General features: G+C 36.8%; 1 protein-coding gene across 1 annotated transcript in view; it reads left to right on the top strand.

The window, feature by feature from the left end:
• The window catches only part of LOC121865473 (E3 ubiquitin-protein ligase MIB2-like), a 93,608-nt gene that overhangs the window by 68,807 nt on the left and 5,407 nt on the right, over window positions 1-19,394 (top strand). Inside the window, 9 exon segments of the mRNA XM_042364945.1 lie at window positions 2,078-2,217; window positions 2,661-2,809; window positions 3,404-3,560; window positions 9,066-9,220; window positions 9,963-10,132; window positions 11,613-11,785; window positions 13,254-13,432; window positions 17,316-17,544; window positions 19,005-19,161. Of these exon segments, the coding sequence (XP_042220879.1) occupies window positions 2,078-2,217; window positions 2,661-2,809; window positions 3,404-3,560; window positions 9,066-9,220; window positions 9,963-10,132; window positions 11,613-11,785; window positions 13,254-13,432; window positions 17,316-17,544; window positions 19,005-19,161 (1,509 nt within the window).

Consider the following 19,394-nt stretch of genomic DNA (forward strand, 5'->3'; position numbering starts at 1 on the left):
GTGAGTCTCGGGTACTAGTGTTGGTCATGTATTTCCAGCAGAAAATGCCCACTATTTGACTGCAGTTGATATATCTTTGCTACATTAATATCATATTATTTTACTAAAGAGTGAGCACGGTGATTCACCCTAATTACAAAAAATTTCAGAAATAATAACTGGCAACCTCACAGATACTAGATACCACAGTTAGTGATAAAAAATATTCGTCCATTGTGACACATTGTATCGATGAGAAAAGGGGCCGATACTTTTTGGGGAGAGTGTACAGCCTCCTACAGTTCCACCTGCTACAGTCAGTTTTGTCAAGCCTCATCTCCGAGAGTTGTGAACCACGGGAGTATGAATCCACGTCCGAAGCATTCGCTCGTGATGTGGGGTGGGGAACCTGGAGCTTGTGGGAGAGGAGGGTGACGGGCTCGGGGGAGGTGAAGAGGGTAGGAATGAAAGTGGGCTAGGGGAATTATGCTTGTTATACTCTGATGTAAACAAAGAGTGGTGCCACTTCTCACAAAGCATGCCAACCACTGTACCCATTATAAATGGAGGCAACTGTTCGATATTTCATCCACCACTCTTTTGTTGGAACTGTACATGGTTGATGGTTGACATATAAGTTTAAGTAGATTATAACAAAATTACCCTGTACTGTACTGTATATTTTATTAGGGGTTCATGTGGTTTATTACTAGACAAGCCTTACCTGAGTACAGTATATCAGTAATCGATAATATTGCCCATTTTATCATGTTGTATCAAAGTAATATTGCTACAAGTAGTGTAGTTGTATCGTAGTGTAGAATCACTGGAAAATAATACTAGTATGATTATGTTACTGTATAAATGTATTTATTTGTGAAATTATTATTATTTTATGTATTACTTGCTCTACCAAACACAAATACAGTCAGACAGCCTGGCGACCGACTGTGTGTGTTGCCGAGCACTTTTTATGAAAAATAATGCAAATAAAATATTCTAAATGAATTATTTATAGCAAATAAGTATTATGATAGTAAATATAATGGTTGCCCCTCGTGTAACGAGGATGTCTGGCCCAAGGGCCACCTAGGCGTGAATTTGCTTAAGGTGTAAAAGCTGTCGCCAACACAACAACCACACCCCAAGTTAACGAGTTGCATGACCCAGTGTCAAGGAATAGTCCGAGAAGACCAGACAACTCGCCAACTGCACTGGCTAACCATTACCCCGGAATACGATCCGCAAATCTATTAACATCCAGGTTCCCAATTACTGCTGGTTAGACAGAGGCAAATGGCATAAAGAAACTTGCCCATAGTTTCACCCTGCCCGAGGATCGAACTCGGGTCCGCTCGCTTGCGAGGCGAGAATGATGACCATTACACCACGGGTGTAATGGTCATCTGTAAATAAATGCTTTACTGGCAATCCTGGACACAAAGGCAATCTAAAAATAGCTGCGAAGAGCGTAGGTGACCATGAGTGCTCGCCGTCAACAAGTTGTCCCCTTGTCTCCCTCCCTCTGTGCTACCAGGGAAGTTTCTAGAGGGTCATTATATAGTTGTTCTTACTTATCTTTTATTGTTTTATCATTTAAAAGTAGTTACAAAAAAAAATTGGAAAGGCTGATTTTTCTCGATTTACCCCCGCGTGGGGGGGGGGGGTACACCCAGCGGCACCCTAACCCAGGGCTTAAGGGTCAATTCTTAACCAAAAAAAAAAAGTAAATTTATATAATTTTGTAACTAATTAGCTTCAGATTAAACCATCTCTTGGTATCAGGAGACCCTCTTGGGAGAGGTAGGTTTCCAAGGGTGACTTAGTGATATGGATATTACATATTAATTATTTCTTCACCACTCATAAAATGTGATTTCTTACTTCAGTCCTCCAGTGGTATTTTTATGCACGATTTATGTCTTGCTACTTCTCTATTATTAATATTATCCTATTAAATATATGACATATCTACTGTATCCAAGTAAAATGTATGCAATTCTTAGTAAAAAAAAAAGTTCTTTATTTAATGGAATGTGAGTGTAGCATTTATTCTTTACTCACTTGTTTAGGTATTACTGAACATGACTTTTTCTAGGTGCAGGTCCTCTAGCATCGATCTTGCATCAATTACTCGACACTGAGCAAGACACTTCAGTAGTAGACCAGCTTGTGAGGGAGGCTGCACAGGGACACACTCAAGCTGTTTCTCACCTCCTCGCTAAACACCCAGACAAGGTCAGTCTCAACAAGTACCATAGATGAGAATGAGAGATGAAGATAAAGAGTAGATAAAGAAATTGTTAAAACAAAAATGAAATTTGTGATATGAAGTTTGGGTATATGGTGAGGAGGAAAAACATTGAAAGTGCACAAGAGTAACATGAAAGGTAATGAGACAGAATGAAAGGGAAGAAGTGGGAGGTTCTGGAAGAGTTGTTGAATAAATACAAAGTGTTGTTTTAATGTGGGAGGTCTTCTTGTTCACTTTATTAAACTTAGTGTAAGTTGAAGAAAGATGGGGATATTAATGTTAGTCTCTTTATAGTGAGGAGAATAGAGAAATATGTATTTCGATGTCAGATTTAAATAATGTTTTAATAAGATGGATTGTAGGAAAAAAAATGTTTTTAATTGTTTGTTATCATTTTGATAATGCTGCAGTGTTTTGTGACTTGCAGGTAGATGGACGAAGCTCTGGCAAAACGTGTTTGCAGGTTGCTTGTCATCAAGGTCATATGGACATTGTTCGTCTGTTACTTGATCACAAGGCTTCATTGGATATTGCTGATGATGATGGAGATTTGGCTTTGCATTATGCTGCTTTTGGGTAAGGGTTGTTTGTTAGCTTTATATCTTTTACCATATACAGTATACCTAAGGACAGATGATGTTGCTATTCCTGACTATTTGGTGCATCTGTATATATGCCTAATTGATATCCTTTGGAGGAGAATCAGGTGTTCAAATTATTTGTTATGAAACAGTAGAGGTGAACTTCCAGGTCAGCATTACACTGTACGGTTTAACCCTTAGGCCTCGGGCGACGTTCCAGAACGTCAGCCTATTTTCCTGCCCATTTTTTATTTATTTATTTTTTTTATTTATTTTTTTAACTTTTTGAAAAGTTTATTTGTTTCCTGATTTATCTCCATATGGGGAACTGCCAGCAGCACCCTAACCCTGGGCTTAAGGGTTACTGTACTTGTATATTGTACTGGTAAAGATAAATATGTTCTGTGAATATAATGCAGTGCAGTGATACAGTACAGTACAATACTAAGGGATTTTTGTCCAGGGAGATTTTGTCTTACAAAGCGTTTGTCCAGCCCTCGGTTATCCCATACATCTTGTACTAATGAAATATGTGTGTCTCTTCATATAAGTTTCTTCTGTAACTTTACACCTTTTTTTAATGCCACAGGAATCAGCCTGAGATCATGGAGTTGTTATTACGGAAAAATGCATCAATTAATGTGGTGAATAAAGGAAGGTGTTCTGCTCTACATGTGGCTGTCAACAAGCAACATGCTGCCTGTGTTAAAGTACTTCTTAAGTACAATTGCGATGTGAATGTCCAGGTATGTATCAAGAATAAACATATCTTATGTAGAGGAAACTTGTAAATATAGAAATGCTTTGGAACAGTTGCTTGGAGAATGGTCTAGTATATGTCTTCTTTGCCCTGTCCACAATATTCATCTTATCCTAATTTGATCTTAGGAGGTCGACTACCTCAAAATGGTAGTTATCTTCCTGTCTTATACTGTATCTGAATCCCTTAGTTTTATGTGAAAATGGTTTCTGGGTGCTGCCATTTAAACCTGAAAGATCACTAGACCACAGTAATTTCCCCTTAATCTGTACCTCAGCTTCTCCTCAGTCATAGAAAACAGAACAGCATTTCTTCATTTTCTATATTTACTTGACCATCTCTGCTGCTAATGCTATGTTAACCAGGTAGGGATTTAATTTGTTATTTTTTTTTTTTAAGTCCCAAAGAAAACAAAGAGGATTCAGATAAATTTAATACAGATTGCTTCCTTCTGTTTTTCATTATCACAGGTGATACACTTTGGCAAACTGGTAACTCATAGACTTGTTGATTTTAACATAAATCACATTATCCAGGCTTAGCCATAAGATGCAATTTATGGGTCAGTTCCTTATTTTTCTTTTAATTAACTTTAGTGTGAATACTTGTTCAAGCTTTTTGTGCCATATATAGGATTTATTAAACCATAAAAAAAAGAAGAAGAGATTATCACCTTACTGTGTACTGTGCATACAGTAGAACCTCGATAAATCGGAATAATTGGGGCAGACCCCAATCCGAAAAATACGAAAGTCCGGAAAAAAAACGAATATAGGGGAGGGGTGGCGATGATAACACTGCTTATCTGAACTGTTTAAAGAAAATTAGTTGATGTTATGTTATTACTGCACTTCAAAAACTAAGGTCTTAAAGTATATAACAAAGTTATTGAAAGACTATTACATTAACAATAAAAAAATATGAAACAGAACTTTCTGGGTTGAAAATCCGACAGAAAAGTCCGGTTGACAACAACTGCTGTCACTGAGATGATTAAATTGTTATTTACTGTAAAGTTTGTATATAAGTTACCATAGAATTTGTCTTATGAATAAAGAGAAAACTGTATACTGTACAGTACTATAAAGTTAAAAATAAAAATAGGAACAAATACGTGTAGGAGTATATTGTATGTGGAAGACAAGTGTTTATTTGGGAACAGAGGGAAGGTGGGGGTAGCATGGGTGGGTGACTCCCTCCCCCTCTCTCCACCGAGATTCCTTTAGCACTTTTTTATGCAATTTCACCATAATTCTCATATAATGTAGGATCATTTGGTGCCAGGTTGATAAAATATTATCCAAAAAGAATAAATTTTCCTGAAAAAAGAATCCCACACTGAACACCATGAGTCATTTGTTTCCAAAGGGCAAACAGCTGATTGGCTTACCACACTGTGTGTCTTCAACACTTAGTAAATTAGTACAGTACTGTTGTGTATTATTATCACTTAATAAATCGTGTATTTATCATCACTTAATAAGTAATATTGTAGTGTATAGTATTTGCATCTGTATATACCCTGGTTTATTCGTTTGTCTAAGTGTACAAGTAACCAAATTGAGCCATCATATAACACTCAAAGGTAGTAAATAATGTTTATAGGACGGTATCTTCATATCAAATACTATACGGTGTGTTATAGTGACCCCTGTTGTAAACTAGTCTGCTGATAGCTCTCACACAAATGCATCTTAAGTAAATAACCTGTTACAGATTATCCTTTTATATTCAACTCATATTACAAATTACTTCCAGCATTGTATTTTTTCTCTATTACTGAAGATGTTATATTAAATATCATGGACCATAAACCATAAGAGACCAATCATATGAGAGTATAATACAGAATCAATAAATAAATAAACCTGACGAATGCGGCAACACCTGATCAGCCCCAGCCTGCTTACATACTCAAGTGTGTCTTAAAATAGGCCTATGGTAAATCTGAGTAGACCACTATACAGTATTCAGTAAGTGTTGTTCATTTCATAAGATTTGTTTTTATTAATCTTCCCAATTTCTTGAAACATGGATTTTTGTATTTCTGGGAACCAGGGCATCTCAGAACCATAAAAAGGCAAATTTCTATATACAGATGCTCCTCTACTTAAGAACATTCAACTTACAAACTTTAAGAGATACAAACATCATCACTGAGGGGGGTTACCTGCCAGAACAGGTGTTTAATGTGGATGAGACTGGATTGTTTTGAAGAAAATTCCAGATAGAACAAACATTACCTAAGAGGAAAAGAGTGAGCCAGCTTTTAAGGCTGTATTAAAGGGTATAGCTTGTCCAAAATCTCTTCATTTTTTACAATATGTTTGGTATCTACAAGAGTAAAGTTGGACTTTCAAACAAGCCTCAGGAACTTAACTCGTTCATAAGTAGTGTAGCACCTTTATTGAAGTCTGATTTATCAAGGTTTTACTTATACATAGTTTGCATATTTGAGACCTGCAGGTCATATAGCTACCTTCTTGATAATGAAATTAAAAAAAATTAATCTTAGAAGTAGAAAATTGTGAGAAGTTAGGGAATTCTTAATAAGTATATGGAAAAAGTATAGTATACTGTATGTGGAGAAGCAAATATTCTTAAGGGAGAAAAAGAGGTAAAGAGAAACAACTAGAGGTGGTGGAGCAGGTAATAATAATATTGGTATTAGGTGCAAGAGACTGTGCAGTAGGGTGGGTCGATTTTACCTTTTTTTCAATTTCCATATCCTAATAGAGACCAAAAGTGACGCATGCATGAGAAATAGCCTCTGCAAAATCTTAGCTTAATAGGTAATTATCTTCTGCCCGCGGCAGAGCGATGAAAATCATATTTTAGTAGTCAAAAACTTATTTTTCATATAATTTTTAAAATATTTCAATATGCATCAAAATTACTCCTAATAACTACAGCCACTCCTCGACTTAGGACAGGGTTAGGGACCCAAATCCAGGTCGTAAGTCAAATTGGTCGTAAGTCGAAAATGCGAAGATAATACATAGAAAATCTAAATTGGGGGTGTCTTTTTCTTCTCAGCACCACAAAATTCTCACTTTTAATAATGCCAACCATTTTAAAGAGAATTACAAACAAAATTTTTGTCAGTACACAGCTCAATCACTAATGTCGGGGCTCAAAAATACGTAATTTGAAAATAAATTTGGTACAACTGGGGCGGTCGTATGTCCGGGTGGTCGTAAGTCGAGAAGGTCGGAAGTCAAGGAGTGGCTATAAAGTCGATGAAGAAGACCTCTTATGATCGTATTTCCAAGCGCGTTGTCCTACGTTAAGCTAAGATTTTGCAGAGGCTATTTTCTCATGCATGCGCCACTTTTGGTCTCTATTAGGATATGGAAATTGAAAAAAAAGGTAAAATCGACCGGGCACCCTACTGTGCAGCTTTTAAAGTTACAGCCAGGTGCAGTGTAATCACAGCTAACCCACACAAACTTGGAAAATGGTTTTAAAATAGTGATGATGATTATGATGTCGTAAGGATGTCAAAGAAAAGATCAGTCAGGAAGAGAAAGGAAAGTTTCTCCGTTCTCTTTGTATTAGTTCTCATAGGAGTGGCTAAAGCCAACTGATCTACTTCTTGAATAGTATTTAATTCTACATATGAGGTGCTCAGCATTAGAAGGGGGTGAAGCGCCAAATTTGAAAAGCGGAGAAAATGCATTTAAAGTTTTTCGAAGTTCAAACAACCATAACTTTGTTTTTTAAGCTATAGGGTTTATTATTTTTTTCGTGCAGCTCAATCCCTATCCTAGCAAACAGTAAAAACTGAACGTTAGTACTATGAATAGTTATTATTTTATCATGAGTTGAATGAGAATTACTACCCATCATGTATGGTTGTTTGATCTTCAAACCAACAATAATCATGTTTTTCTGCAAAAATCTTCGATTATTATGGGCTAATACTGTAAAACAAGTTAATGATCACTAAAAACAGCACTAGTCTTACGCACAACCCCCAAAAAAAAAAAAAATAAATAAATAAATAAATAATAACAAACTCATTTGCCTATCAGTATTTATCTTTCCTCCATATTAGCCAAAGATTTATAATATTGTTAAGTATAATAGTGTGTAATAATATGGAAACACCACTACACTCATCCCCCACCATTAACCTCTCCCTCCCCCACCCCACGTAATTAACATAAGAATACATATGCGGAGAAAGTTTGCATAATCTTTGGTAAAAACAGTATCATGATAATAGTATTACAATCTTACTTTGTTTAGTTCCTTCCTTTTATTATCCCTGAAAATCGTAGTAAGTTGAAGTTACGTAAATCTTGAGAAGTGCGTATAACTTTAATGGCCTCATCATAATCAAATTACGTTTACGCTTGGCAACCGCCTGTGCCCACTCGTCAACCCTACGCTGTCTCATCCTGCCTTTTGTTTTCTATAGGGCCTTGGGGGTATGCAATCTGCATCACGTGGTGCTCCACCAACACTAGGCTCCCCAACATCACCAGGTAGCTCATCACCAACATTCTCATGCACGTCACCTGCACCATCGCCAGTAGCACTTGCATCACCATAATCACTACTAAATTCACCACCAAAATAACTATCACCAAGGATGGCTGGGGTGTCCACGTGAGCACTGTCGTCACTAAACACACGCTCAGGATTTAGGGCTCCTGAACCCACACCAGAAGGAATGGCCTCACTTGAGTCTTGCTCTAAAATCGGGCAGACATTGCACAGCACTTCTCACACCTGTGGAGCACAAATAATGTCAATGTTACACCGAAAAGTTATAAAAAATAGCAGTAGAAAGTACACTGAACCACCTTATGCTACACAACGTGCCAAAACTAACAAGGAGGCAGCATCTGGGCTCGCGAATTGGTCGAGGAGCTGTGACGAAGCAAGGGAAATCCATTGTGATTGGCTGACTCGGGGTATGGTCCGCGTGAGGCGAGCTATCCTCTCATATATTATATATGTAGCCAGATACGTAGCTCCCGGCTTGAGGCGAAATGACACCTTATTTTTGAAGGACTTTCAACCATATTTCTATTCTGGCAAGGGGGTTACATCCAACGCCAACAGGTAGAGGAATGGTGAAAATAGTGATATCCATAAAAAAACGCATTATGCCCGGGGTGGCGCTTCACCCCCTTCTAATGCTGAGCGCCTCATATAGTATTGTACTGTACACTCGGTAAAATGAAGCTTTTTGATAAAGGCTCGTGAGGCATACTGATATTCACCAATCATAATGCAATGAACTAATTTTATATTTTGAATGTAATAACTAAATTAGGCCTTCCATAATAAGTAGGAAACGTCTCACAATCACACCTACCAACCCTAGCGAGACAACAGGATTGTCCAGTTCCAAATTCATCGGACCCCTCCTGAAAGATAATTTTTTTACTGAGTATACATATCACACAAGTTTGCAAAAAATAAATTCAATTTACTGATTGAGCTTTGTAGTACTAATTATTTGACCTTATCTTTACAGGACTCATATGGTGACACTGCTTTACATGATGCTATTGGGAAAGAGAGCATAGAAATTCTGGAACTACTTGGTAACTCGCCACACCTGGACTTAGCACTGCGTAACAAGCGAGGGTTCAACGTTCTTCATCATGCTGCATTGAAGGGCAATAACTTGTAAGTCTGTAGCATAAGCTGAAACTGAGTATGATAAATTAGATCCATGTATGTACTTAAGATATTGTAAAAGAGCCCATAATCAGCCAGATACACATGTCCTAATTAATTAAACATAGTTTGACGCAACCAAAGTTGCATTACTTGTAAGCATTTTGAAGCTGCACCTCAGGAGGATATGTTGTTCAACAGAATGGGCATCTGTTTGAAATTTTCAGAATTAACATATTTGACATACTGATATTTACTATTACTGTGTGTGAAAGGTGAAGTGTGATGTAACAGCTATGTATAAAAATGACTTGGATAACATTGTTAGGAAACCAATACAGTATCTTAATTAAATTTTGTGTAGACAACTGGTGGTTTCTTAGGCAACACCACATGTCAGTATTCTTTAAGGTTGAGAAATTATAAACGTGAAGATTGTACAGACTTTTAAATATTAGAAATGTGACTGTATAGAGGACAGTATTTAGAAATTATTAAAATCTATGAATATTGGTGTTTAAATTTTTTCTCAGAAAACAATAAGTGTTTCTTATTTGCTTTAACTTTTAATTATGTGTGTATTTACAATATTAGTTTCATGTATATACAGTATAAAGGAAAACAGTATCCCTCATTTTCTCCTAAATTTTTTCACATTCCTATTCAGTACAGTACTGTATTTGGAGACTGAAATAAAAAAGTAAATACTCTACATACCAGTACATGTCTTTAAAAAAATAATTAATTACAGTTCCGCTGAGAAGCTAGTTTTGCGTTCAAGGCAGTATGTAGATGTACGGAAAGAAGATGGCTTCGCAGCACTGCACCTGGCAGCCCTCAATGGCCATCGACAAGTAGCTGAGACATTGATCACATTAGGTCAAGCTGCTGTTGACATTGCCAATAACAAAAGACAAACTCTCTAGATGATATAGATATGATATATATAGACAGAATTGCCTTTAGATCTATAAATAATTTGCTTCCACCAAAAATCAAACTCAGAGGCTGCAATTCCTCACCTGTAAAATTCTTGTACATCTGACAATTGAACACAGGACCCATAGACACTTACTCTGTGACCAATATAAGCAAGAGCTCGGTGGATGAGACCACTGTTCTCAGTCTGTCAGAATCAGCCATCGTGGCACTGATAGGAATACTACTACTTTACCTGATATATCAGGCAGTGGGGGAAATTTTTGTATGATACATTCAGAAAAGTGGCAATAAGAAGCAGGTGGCAACAGCGACTTGTTATGCTGTTTGTGGGCTTGTTGGCAAAACTGTGGGTGTCCCTCTTTCACATTTGCCATTGAATGATTGGAAATGGACTCTTGTGAGAATTATGCTAATGAAATACAGTGGTCCCTCGGTTAACGAACGGCTCGATTAATGAAATTTTGGTTTACGAATTAGCTCCCATAAGGATTTTCAGTTCGATTAACGAAATCCTTACGACAAACACGTTTTGTTGTGCGCATCAGCTGATCAGCCGATTGGCCAGTCCGCCAATACAGAAATCAGTTCTATGTTTACATATTTCTGCATTTTTTTTATTAAAATTATTGGTCATTCTGAAATTTAGTTAACATATTGATGATATATACAGTACTGTACAGGGAACAGTTTTTGTGCGCAAATCAGGTGATTGAATTACCCAACAACGCTTCTCAGTCTAACTTTGTGTACAGTGGAATGAACATCCAGTTTGTGTGTGTCTTGAATATTTTTGCATTTTTACATTAAAATTATTGGTCATTCTGAAATTTAGTTAACATATTGATAATATACAGTGCAGAAATTATTATGAAACATGAAGAAGGCATTAGAACCATTGCACTCTGCAAAGATTATGGCATGTCATCATCGACTGCCTCTACAATCAGCTGTTTGATATGTAAACAAAGCTGCCGTGAATACGACATACCCGGTACACACAAATAAGTTAAAATACAGTATTCTATTGTTTTTTATTTATTATTGTACAGTATACTGTACAGTACAGTCCTGTACTGTATTTAGTTTATATTTAATGTTCGTTAACCAAGGGACCACTGTATTTAGATTTTACAAATCATAATATATATATATTTTTTTTAACTTCCTCTGCGATATTCAGCTCCTATAATAAACTCACAGCTGAGGGAGCTATAGACTTTGGCACACCAATTCACTGTCGAGTCATACTCTTTTCTCTGGTCACTGCATTCTTGTCACTGCATCTTAAAGAGTAAATGGACTACTGTATTGTGTTCAAAGTACTGTACTGAGAGCTTCTGGTGTTCCCATACTTAAAAACTCTTATCTACTGTTTTAGTGAATATTATTATATATGTAATTAATCTTTAAATATAGAAGAAGTTGAATAGAATAATGAATACATCTCGGTAGTATTAGACAAGAATATTTTAATTTTGCCAGGGTCACTGTGGTGTGGTAGAGCTGCTTGTGGACAGTAATGCAGACATCCGGGCGTGTGATGAAGATGGGGACACAACGCTCCACCTGGCTCTCCTGAAGAACTCCACCATCCCCCAGGCTCACCCTACTCATGCACCAACCATCACCCAGGTAATTATTGTGCTGTGCTAATTTCGGCTGACTTGGCATTATTTTGACCTGATAAAAGTAGGTTTTAATTCTGATGCTGTTGACTTGGTTGGTTTGTATTTCTTCCTTTCAATATGTATGTCTTCACTGGCCTTCATTTGATTTCAGCATTAGGTATTTGGTTATGGAACTTAGGCAGCTATATGTGTGATGTCAGATCAATTACTAAAGTATTGTATGAATTACCAGATTCAAATGCATTATAATAATGAGCTTCTTATCAATGATATTAAGGCTTTATTTGATAATCACAGTTTTCCATTTACATTTACCATAAGTGTGACCACTTTGATCTTAGTAACTATGGTAATGTCAAGTGAGATTAATCATCAATTTAATGTTTAAAAAATAAATCTTATTATTACTGTATTCTATGATGAGTTTCTATACAAATTTGCATGAGATTTGTCTTTCAGCATACAGAAATTTTGACAATGTCAGTAGTGGTTTCTGGGAAGTAACTTAACAATGGTTTGGATTATCACTCAGTCTCATTCATTCATTCATTCATTCAGGTTCATTATGAGAGTGTTAGTGTGTCTTTTTTGGTGGAAGATGTTGACTAGGTTTTGGTCATATGTTGTTATCCGTTTCAGAATCCAATACAGTAATATATTGAATTACCAGATGCCTCTGCATTCATAACTTCTTTGTAAAGCTTGACTGGTTTTATATTCTAACCACTTTGGTATGACTTGTGTGTAATATACTGCCAGAGCCAAGTCGATTTGGTCCAAGTAACCCCAAACTAAAGCATGAGGATAATGTAAAGGTTTTCCTCTTTCCTTCCCTGAAGTTGCCTTTAAGCTGGAAATTTGAGGAGTCATGTGCCATGCAGCTCGCAGTACAATCTGTAACCCAACTATCTCAAGTTACAAAGCAGGCTCACAGTACCTCATCCCCACTATGAGTGCCACTCATAGATGCAACATCATTTCCCAGTTGTTACTGCTGTTGAAAGAAAATAGGGTTCGATATTAAAATGGCTACAAGTTAGCATTGTCTCCTCAGAAACCTATATTTATGGCAGAAATATGTGAGATGTGCAGGAATTTATTTGTTTCCATCCTGCCTTGCTAGTTAAGAGGGAGCTAAGCTGTACATATAATGCCGAGTTCCATTTCTGTAAAAGTGGGTTGGTGAGAGAAAGGACATTGTTCGAGAGAATAATGCTTTCAGTTGTTGATTACCATACCGTGATGAAAGGAGCTCAGTCATTGAGGATTCAGTGTACCAGTACTAGAAATGTGGATCACTTACCTTAACCTTTGGCCATGAAATGTAATTTCAAGATTCATCATCCATTTGTGTATTTGACTACATGTTTTATTACATCATCTTGTATCTGTTAAATTGTAGTAATTATGTAACAATAATGTAAGGCCAAAGTAGCTAATGATCATATAATATAGCTTATTCTTTTAACCAGATCCTGACTGACATTGCCCAACGTGGCTTTGAAAATAATGTGTCACTGGCACTTGCCTGTTACTTGGCCCAGAAGGGTTGTAATGTGACTGTTGCCAATAACCGCTCAAAGACTCCATTGGATCTCATCAATGACCCAAACACCATTGATCTTCTGCAGAGTTATACAACAGGGGCCAGGTATGTGCTATTAACTTTATATTGCAAACTGTAATTGAAAATGTAAAATTCAAAGAAATTATATTGTTATAATTACAGGAAGTCTTCGCTTCACGTCGTGGTTATGTTCTTATAAAACACAATGTTAACGGAATTAATTTCCCCCATAAGAAATAGATAAAATACGCTAGTTATGTTCCCCAGCACTCATAGAAGTACCACTTCTAGCACAAGCCTTAATCTTGTCTGTGCTGGTCTGGATAGTACACACTTTTGTGGGGGTGTAGGCCTAACGCTACACCAATGTCCACAGCACGTTCACCTTTTTCAAAACGGTTTAAAACCTCCATTTTCGTAGCAAGGCTAATGGTCTTGCTTTGCTTCTTCACAACACTAGCATCACTAACACTTGATGGGTGCTTGGGAGCCATTTTGAATGGTTACAGTACAGTATTTATAGCAAAAACACTTAAGCACGCACGTACGCTGTGGAAGCTTAACAAAGACTGGGTAGAAAATGCTTAGGGATGCTGTGACTCTCTGTGAGAGAGCGTAGCGCGCCAAGATGAGAGAGGGTGGCGCACCATACAAAGAAGTCCGTGTTGTGTGACAACATTATAACGAATCGGTCGGGTCGTAAAACAACGTTGTCAGAATCATGGGTATCTAAAAAGTAGTAGCAACGTTATAACGAAACAAAGCGAGGACTGGGTGTACTATTGTCATCACATTTTATTGCTTATGGATTATTCATCAGTGACTTATGAGATTTACCATATGAGCAACCTCTGTCAGAGCCCACCTCTTCCAGGGGGCCTTGTTTATTGAGAGGCTGGATCATTGTCCAGATGCATCATTGTAAAGGCTATTATAAACAGCTCCTTGTCTGTTGATTCAGAAATTATGGAGCAAGGTTTGACCCTCGTTTGGTAGTTTCTTTGAAAGTCAGAATCAATGGTCATTGGGATGAATACCTTGCTGTATCACATTAGAAACAACAGCTACAGTAGAACATGATTTAAGGCGAGATATGTTCCATGTCCCAAGAAAGGTCTCTTTAAACCGAATTCCCCGCTAAATCGAAGTGTTGTTTCAATGGAATAATTTAGTTTGGTACAGTACTGGAGAGAAACACAAAATACTAAAAAGACTGATTGTCTACCCAGATGCACATCAGCCCATCTCCTAGAATAAACAAAACATTGTTTTTTGTAGTATTATGTTAAAACAAACACTCATAAATTAACACAGCTAAAATTAAGGGATGCGAAATAGTCTGTTTACTGGCTGGGAAAATGGGGGAGGTGAGGTGATATGTTTGACAGTTGATGCCAAGGTCTAGTGCTTATTTATTTATCTAACCTTAAGAGTGACTTTAAGTTTTTATCTTATAAAATGTCACTGAACTGACAAGGGAGAATATAATTAACATTGCTGGAATTCTTATAAGATAGTGATTAATTTGAATATAAACATGCTATACTGTAGCTTGCATTAGACATACAAAGAGCAATTTTTTTTTATCTCTTGTGCAGAATATATGACATTTATATTCAAATTATTCGCTGTCTTTCAAGGATTCCAGCAGTACAAATTATATTCTCCTAACTTTAGTCTGTGACATTATATAAGAGGAAAACTTTAAGCCTAAAACACCAAACCCTGGCTGGGAAGATGGGGGTGGGGGAGGGAGGGAGGGAGTGAGTGACATGTTTGACAGTTGGCGCCGAAGGTCTAGTGAAGTATTTATTTGTTTATTTATGTCCTTTAGCTTGAGTTTCTGTTTTTTGCTTATAAAATGTCACAGAAGTGACCTGGGAGAATATAATTTACATTGCTGGAATTCTTATAAGATAGTGATTAATTTGAATGTAAACATGCGATAGTTTGCACTTGACAAAAAATTTTGTAATCATTTTGTACATTATTTTGATTACATGTACAGTACAGCTTTGCCCTTAGGACAATGTGTGCATGTAAATGAGTTTCAATAAATGAATAAAGTTACATATATCGAGCCAAAAATAGTAGTTGAAAAACTTTATATAGACAGAGCTTGGATGGCTAAACTTTAGAATGACCAATAATTTTAATATAAAAAATGCAAAAATATTCAAGAACACAACCTTCTTGATATTTACTCCACTGGAAACAAATGTAAACATAGAACAGATTACTGTATTGGCGGACTAGCCGATCAGCTGATGCTCACAACAAAACGTGTTTGTCGTAAGGATTTCGTTAATCGAAGTTTTGTTCGTTAACCGAATTGAAGATCCTTATGGGAGCTCATTTGTTAATCGAACCATTCGTTAACCGAGGGATACCTCTAAAGTTGAGGTTATGTACACGCAGTTTTGGTAAAAAACTGCCGTACAGGTGGGGTCTAATGATTTTCCAATTGAACATTCCCGTTGTCTCATGAGGGTTGGTAGGCCTGAATCAGACATTTCGTATTTAATTTGGTAGGCCAAAATAAGCTATTTCATTGACAATATTGAATTACTTTGTTACAATATGACTGGAGAATGTCAGTAACCATGGAAGTGGATGAATTGCCATATAGTAATGCATTATATGTTTGGCAGAATTAGTGGATATAGTAAAGGTATAAGATTATTTTGCAACCGAATTTTGAATCTGTATTTGTATTGCTACTTCACTTTGGGCTAATGCTACATTATGTCATTCTTTATTCGTATTAGAAAATATACCATGCTGTTCCGAAACATCTGAATAGCTCCACAGTTCATAAACATACAAATTTTTTATGTAAGATATCAGGAAATGTCGGTAGCACTAATTACATAAATCACAATATTAGGCTACTACAACACCGCTTACAATGTGTATTCGACATGGAGAAATGAGACACTCAAGTTTCAAATTGTGAGTGTGGCAACACTGACTCTGACTCGTTTCAGTGCCATTTCAATGCCAATCACTTGTTTCGAGCAAGTGTGGCCGAACTCAAACACGCTCAGGGCTACCAATGTAAGGAATGTTTCGGGGGGCCTTTTTGAAACACTTCGTTTGTAGTGTCAGTTTGTTTTGCGCAGGAATTGTAACGGTAGTTTTTTTACTGAATGTAGTATATGATAAACCACCCACCTCCTTTGCACTATTACAAAGCAGATGACATAAGAGGGTTTACCACCTCCTTTGCATATAAGAAAGGAATGTCATTTCTATTTTTAATGAAATTAGGTTCCATGGTTCAGTGTGTGAGGTTCTAAGCATTATACAAGGTGCATGTGTTAGTTTTGACCCATGAAAGGGTTCTCCTGACACATGACCTCCTTTTCCTCTGCTAGTTTAAAATCACAGTGGTTGCACATTGAGGTGCCATAGGTCACAAATGAAGGATTGAAGAATGAAATTCCATTTTATTACTTAACAGGCAAATTGGGTGACCTGGTTTCCATCCCTTAAACAGAAATAGAAGTTGGTAGTATTTGAGGTTTGAAACCCCCTTTATACAGTAGCTTGATGGTACAAGATACTTTAGCCTGACTGAGAGTACTAATACCTTAACTAGATGACTCACCAGAAGAACAAGGCTGCCACCAGAACAGAGGTTCAGAAACATGATTTGACTCAGTGAGTAACTGTGTCATACTGCTAGTACAGCCCGGTTTCTATGGTAGATTCTGTTAGGGTGTCTAGGGGTGGTAGGTATTTCAGATCACTCCGTTATTCCTGTCATGCATACAATGGGATTTCATACTTTAATAATTTATTTATGAATTTTCCTTCTTAGGGGTGTCTTTGGATGAATTAATTTTATAAAGAAAATCTAAAGTTTTGTTTTCCAAATGAATATTACTTATAAGTCACAGTTGAAATTTAGAATTAAGCTGAACATTGGTAAATATTATATTTACGCAATTTTATTACACACCAGTGGAGGAAGTATGGCTCGTGTTGACATGGATCTCAAGGCATTGGATTTAGCTGCTGAGAGCATTCGGCGTAGAAGTCTAGACAACCTTTCCCCTGACTCCCCATCCAACTCTTCCGTGCAGCCTAAGCCACAGTCTCATTCCCAGCCTGTTAGTCCAACTAAGGTGTCAGGTGAACTTGACAAGGTAATACCATCACCTCAGCCACAAAATGACTGTAATATGGAAAAGGTAAGACTTATGTAGTTTTTTTCTGTATATTAACTAGTTTTCTTTTACCATTTTCATGCAGTGACAGGTGCCTATCAAAGTATCCATCCTTAACCCGAGGGTCACTATGGCAGTTTTTCACTTGACTTATAAAGCCACATTTCTTTTCATAATAACATATAATAATATTGCATGTACAGTCACAGGAAAAAGTCCTGTCAATCCTCCATCCCATCCATGAACCCGAGACTCGTGAAGCTGTGAATGTGAGATATCACACATTGTTGGGCCCACAGACAGCACAATGTGTGATGTCTCGGATTAAAAGGCTCACGAGTCTCAGGTGCATAGAGGGGATGGAGGATTGACAGGACTTCTTCCTGTGACTGGACATGAAGTCTTGATTCTTGGAGTAGTCATAACTTTAAGGAAATTGGAACTGGTAAAAATGGAAGGAGAAAAAATACTTTAGGCTGCAGGATAGATATAGCAAAGGGAAATGTGTGAGTTTGACAAGTATTGTTATGCTTTTTATGTCTGAAATGGTTGGGATCACAGATTACAGTATTGAATTTTTGGATAATGGGAATCACTTAAGTTATTCCCCCTATAATGGTAACTGAACACTTATTATACATGTATTTGCTTTTAGGTTTCTTTTGTATATATTATAGGCATGTAAGTGTTCTAGAGAAATAAGAAAAGAACATTTCAGTTACAAAATATCATCTGTATAATTGTTTCTAAATTAGGGAGTTAACACCAACACTGGCAACATTGTCAGCAATAGTGGTCATTCACTACTAAAATTATTTCTATTGTTATAACCACAATCCCCACCATCTCTATTTTGGAGGTGTAATACTGTACTGTATTGAAAAGGTTATTAGGAAACACACAATGAATGTGAACCATATGCTGTCTACTGAATTAGTGGCTTGTCAACAATGCCCAGGGTGGCTTACCACCCACTACTTCTGAAAACACAATGGCACTTTTGTATGATGGATGATTGTCAGACATTTGTAATAAAGTAATATATGAACGGTTCGAGTCTTCTTTTTTCTCTCTTTTTCTTCAGATACAGTATTGGATATTTTTTGGTTATTAACATTTTGGGTAAATAAGGACCTAATGTGTTATTTAATAGTATTGTCATCATGATGAATATTGATGTTTGTTTCTATAATTAAGCTAATATTAAAAAGCTGTTTTTCAAATGTGTGTCCTTTGAAAACCTTGAACTGTGCCAGTCTCCAGTTCTTTGGGATTGTCATACTACGAAACTGTGAAATAGGAAGTAAAGATTGTTGTCCCATACCACTCCAGGCATGGGAGTCATAGTGGCAAGCTTCCTCTTTTTGTATATATATGCATCCTTCTGTGCAATTGTCCTTCTAATGTTAAATAGGGATAATTGCAAAGTATATAATCAGTTTATATTAGTGAGAATATTTTATTAATATGACCTTTATTTTCAGGCAGAAGAGAGCACAGTAGACTGCTCCATCTGCCTAGAGTGTCCTTCAAACATAATCTTCCAGCCGTGTGGACACTGTGTTACATGTGAGGACTGCTCCAGTAGAGTAAAAAAATGCTTCCAGTGTCATGAGGTAGTAGTCTCAAAAGTTACAAAAGGTGAGTTAGTAACTTTAAGTTGTTCAGTACTTTCAGAGAGTGAATACAGTAGTCATGAAAAATTCAAGTACAGCATGCCCTTCAAATTTGCGGGGTTAGGTTCTCAAAATGGCCACGAATAGCCAAATCTGTGAATAACATTTGCTGACGGGGGTGTTACATTTTTACTCATATGGAAAGAAATGTATATTCCCTTTATGTGTTTGTCCTTATGACAATTATTACTTTTACCT

The sequence above is a fragment of the Homarus americanus genome, unplaced genomic scaffold (assembly GCF_018991925.1).
Source record: "Homarus americanus isolate GMGI-L3 unplaced genomic scaffold, GMGI_Hamer_2.0 scaffold25483, whole genome shotgun sequence".
In the NCBI taxonomy this organism is placed as follows: domain Eukaryota; kingdom Metazoa; phylum Arthropoda; class Malacostraca; order Decapoda; family Nephropidae; genus Homarus; species Homarus americanus.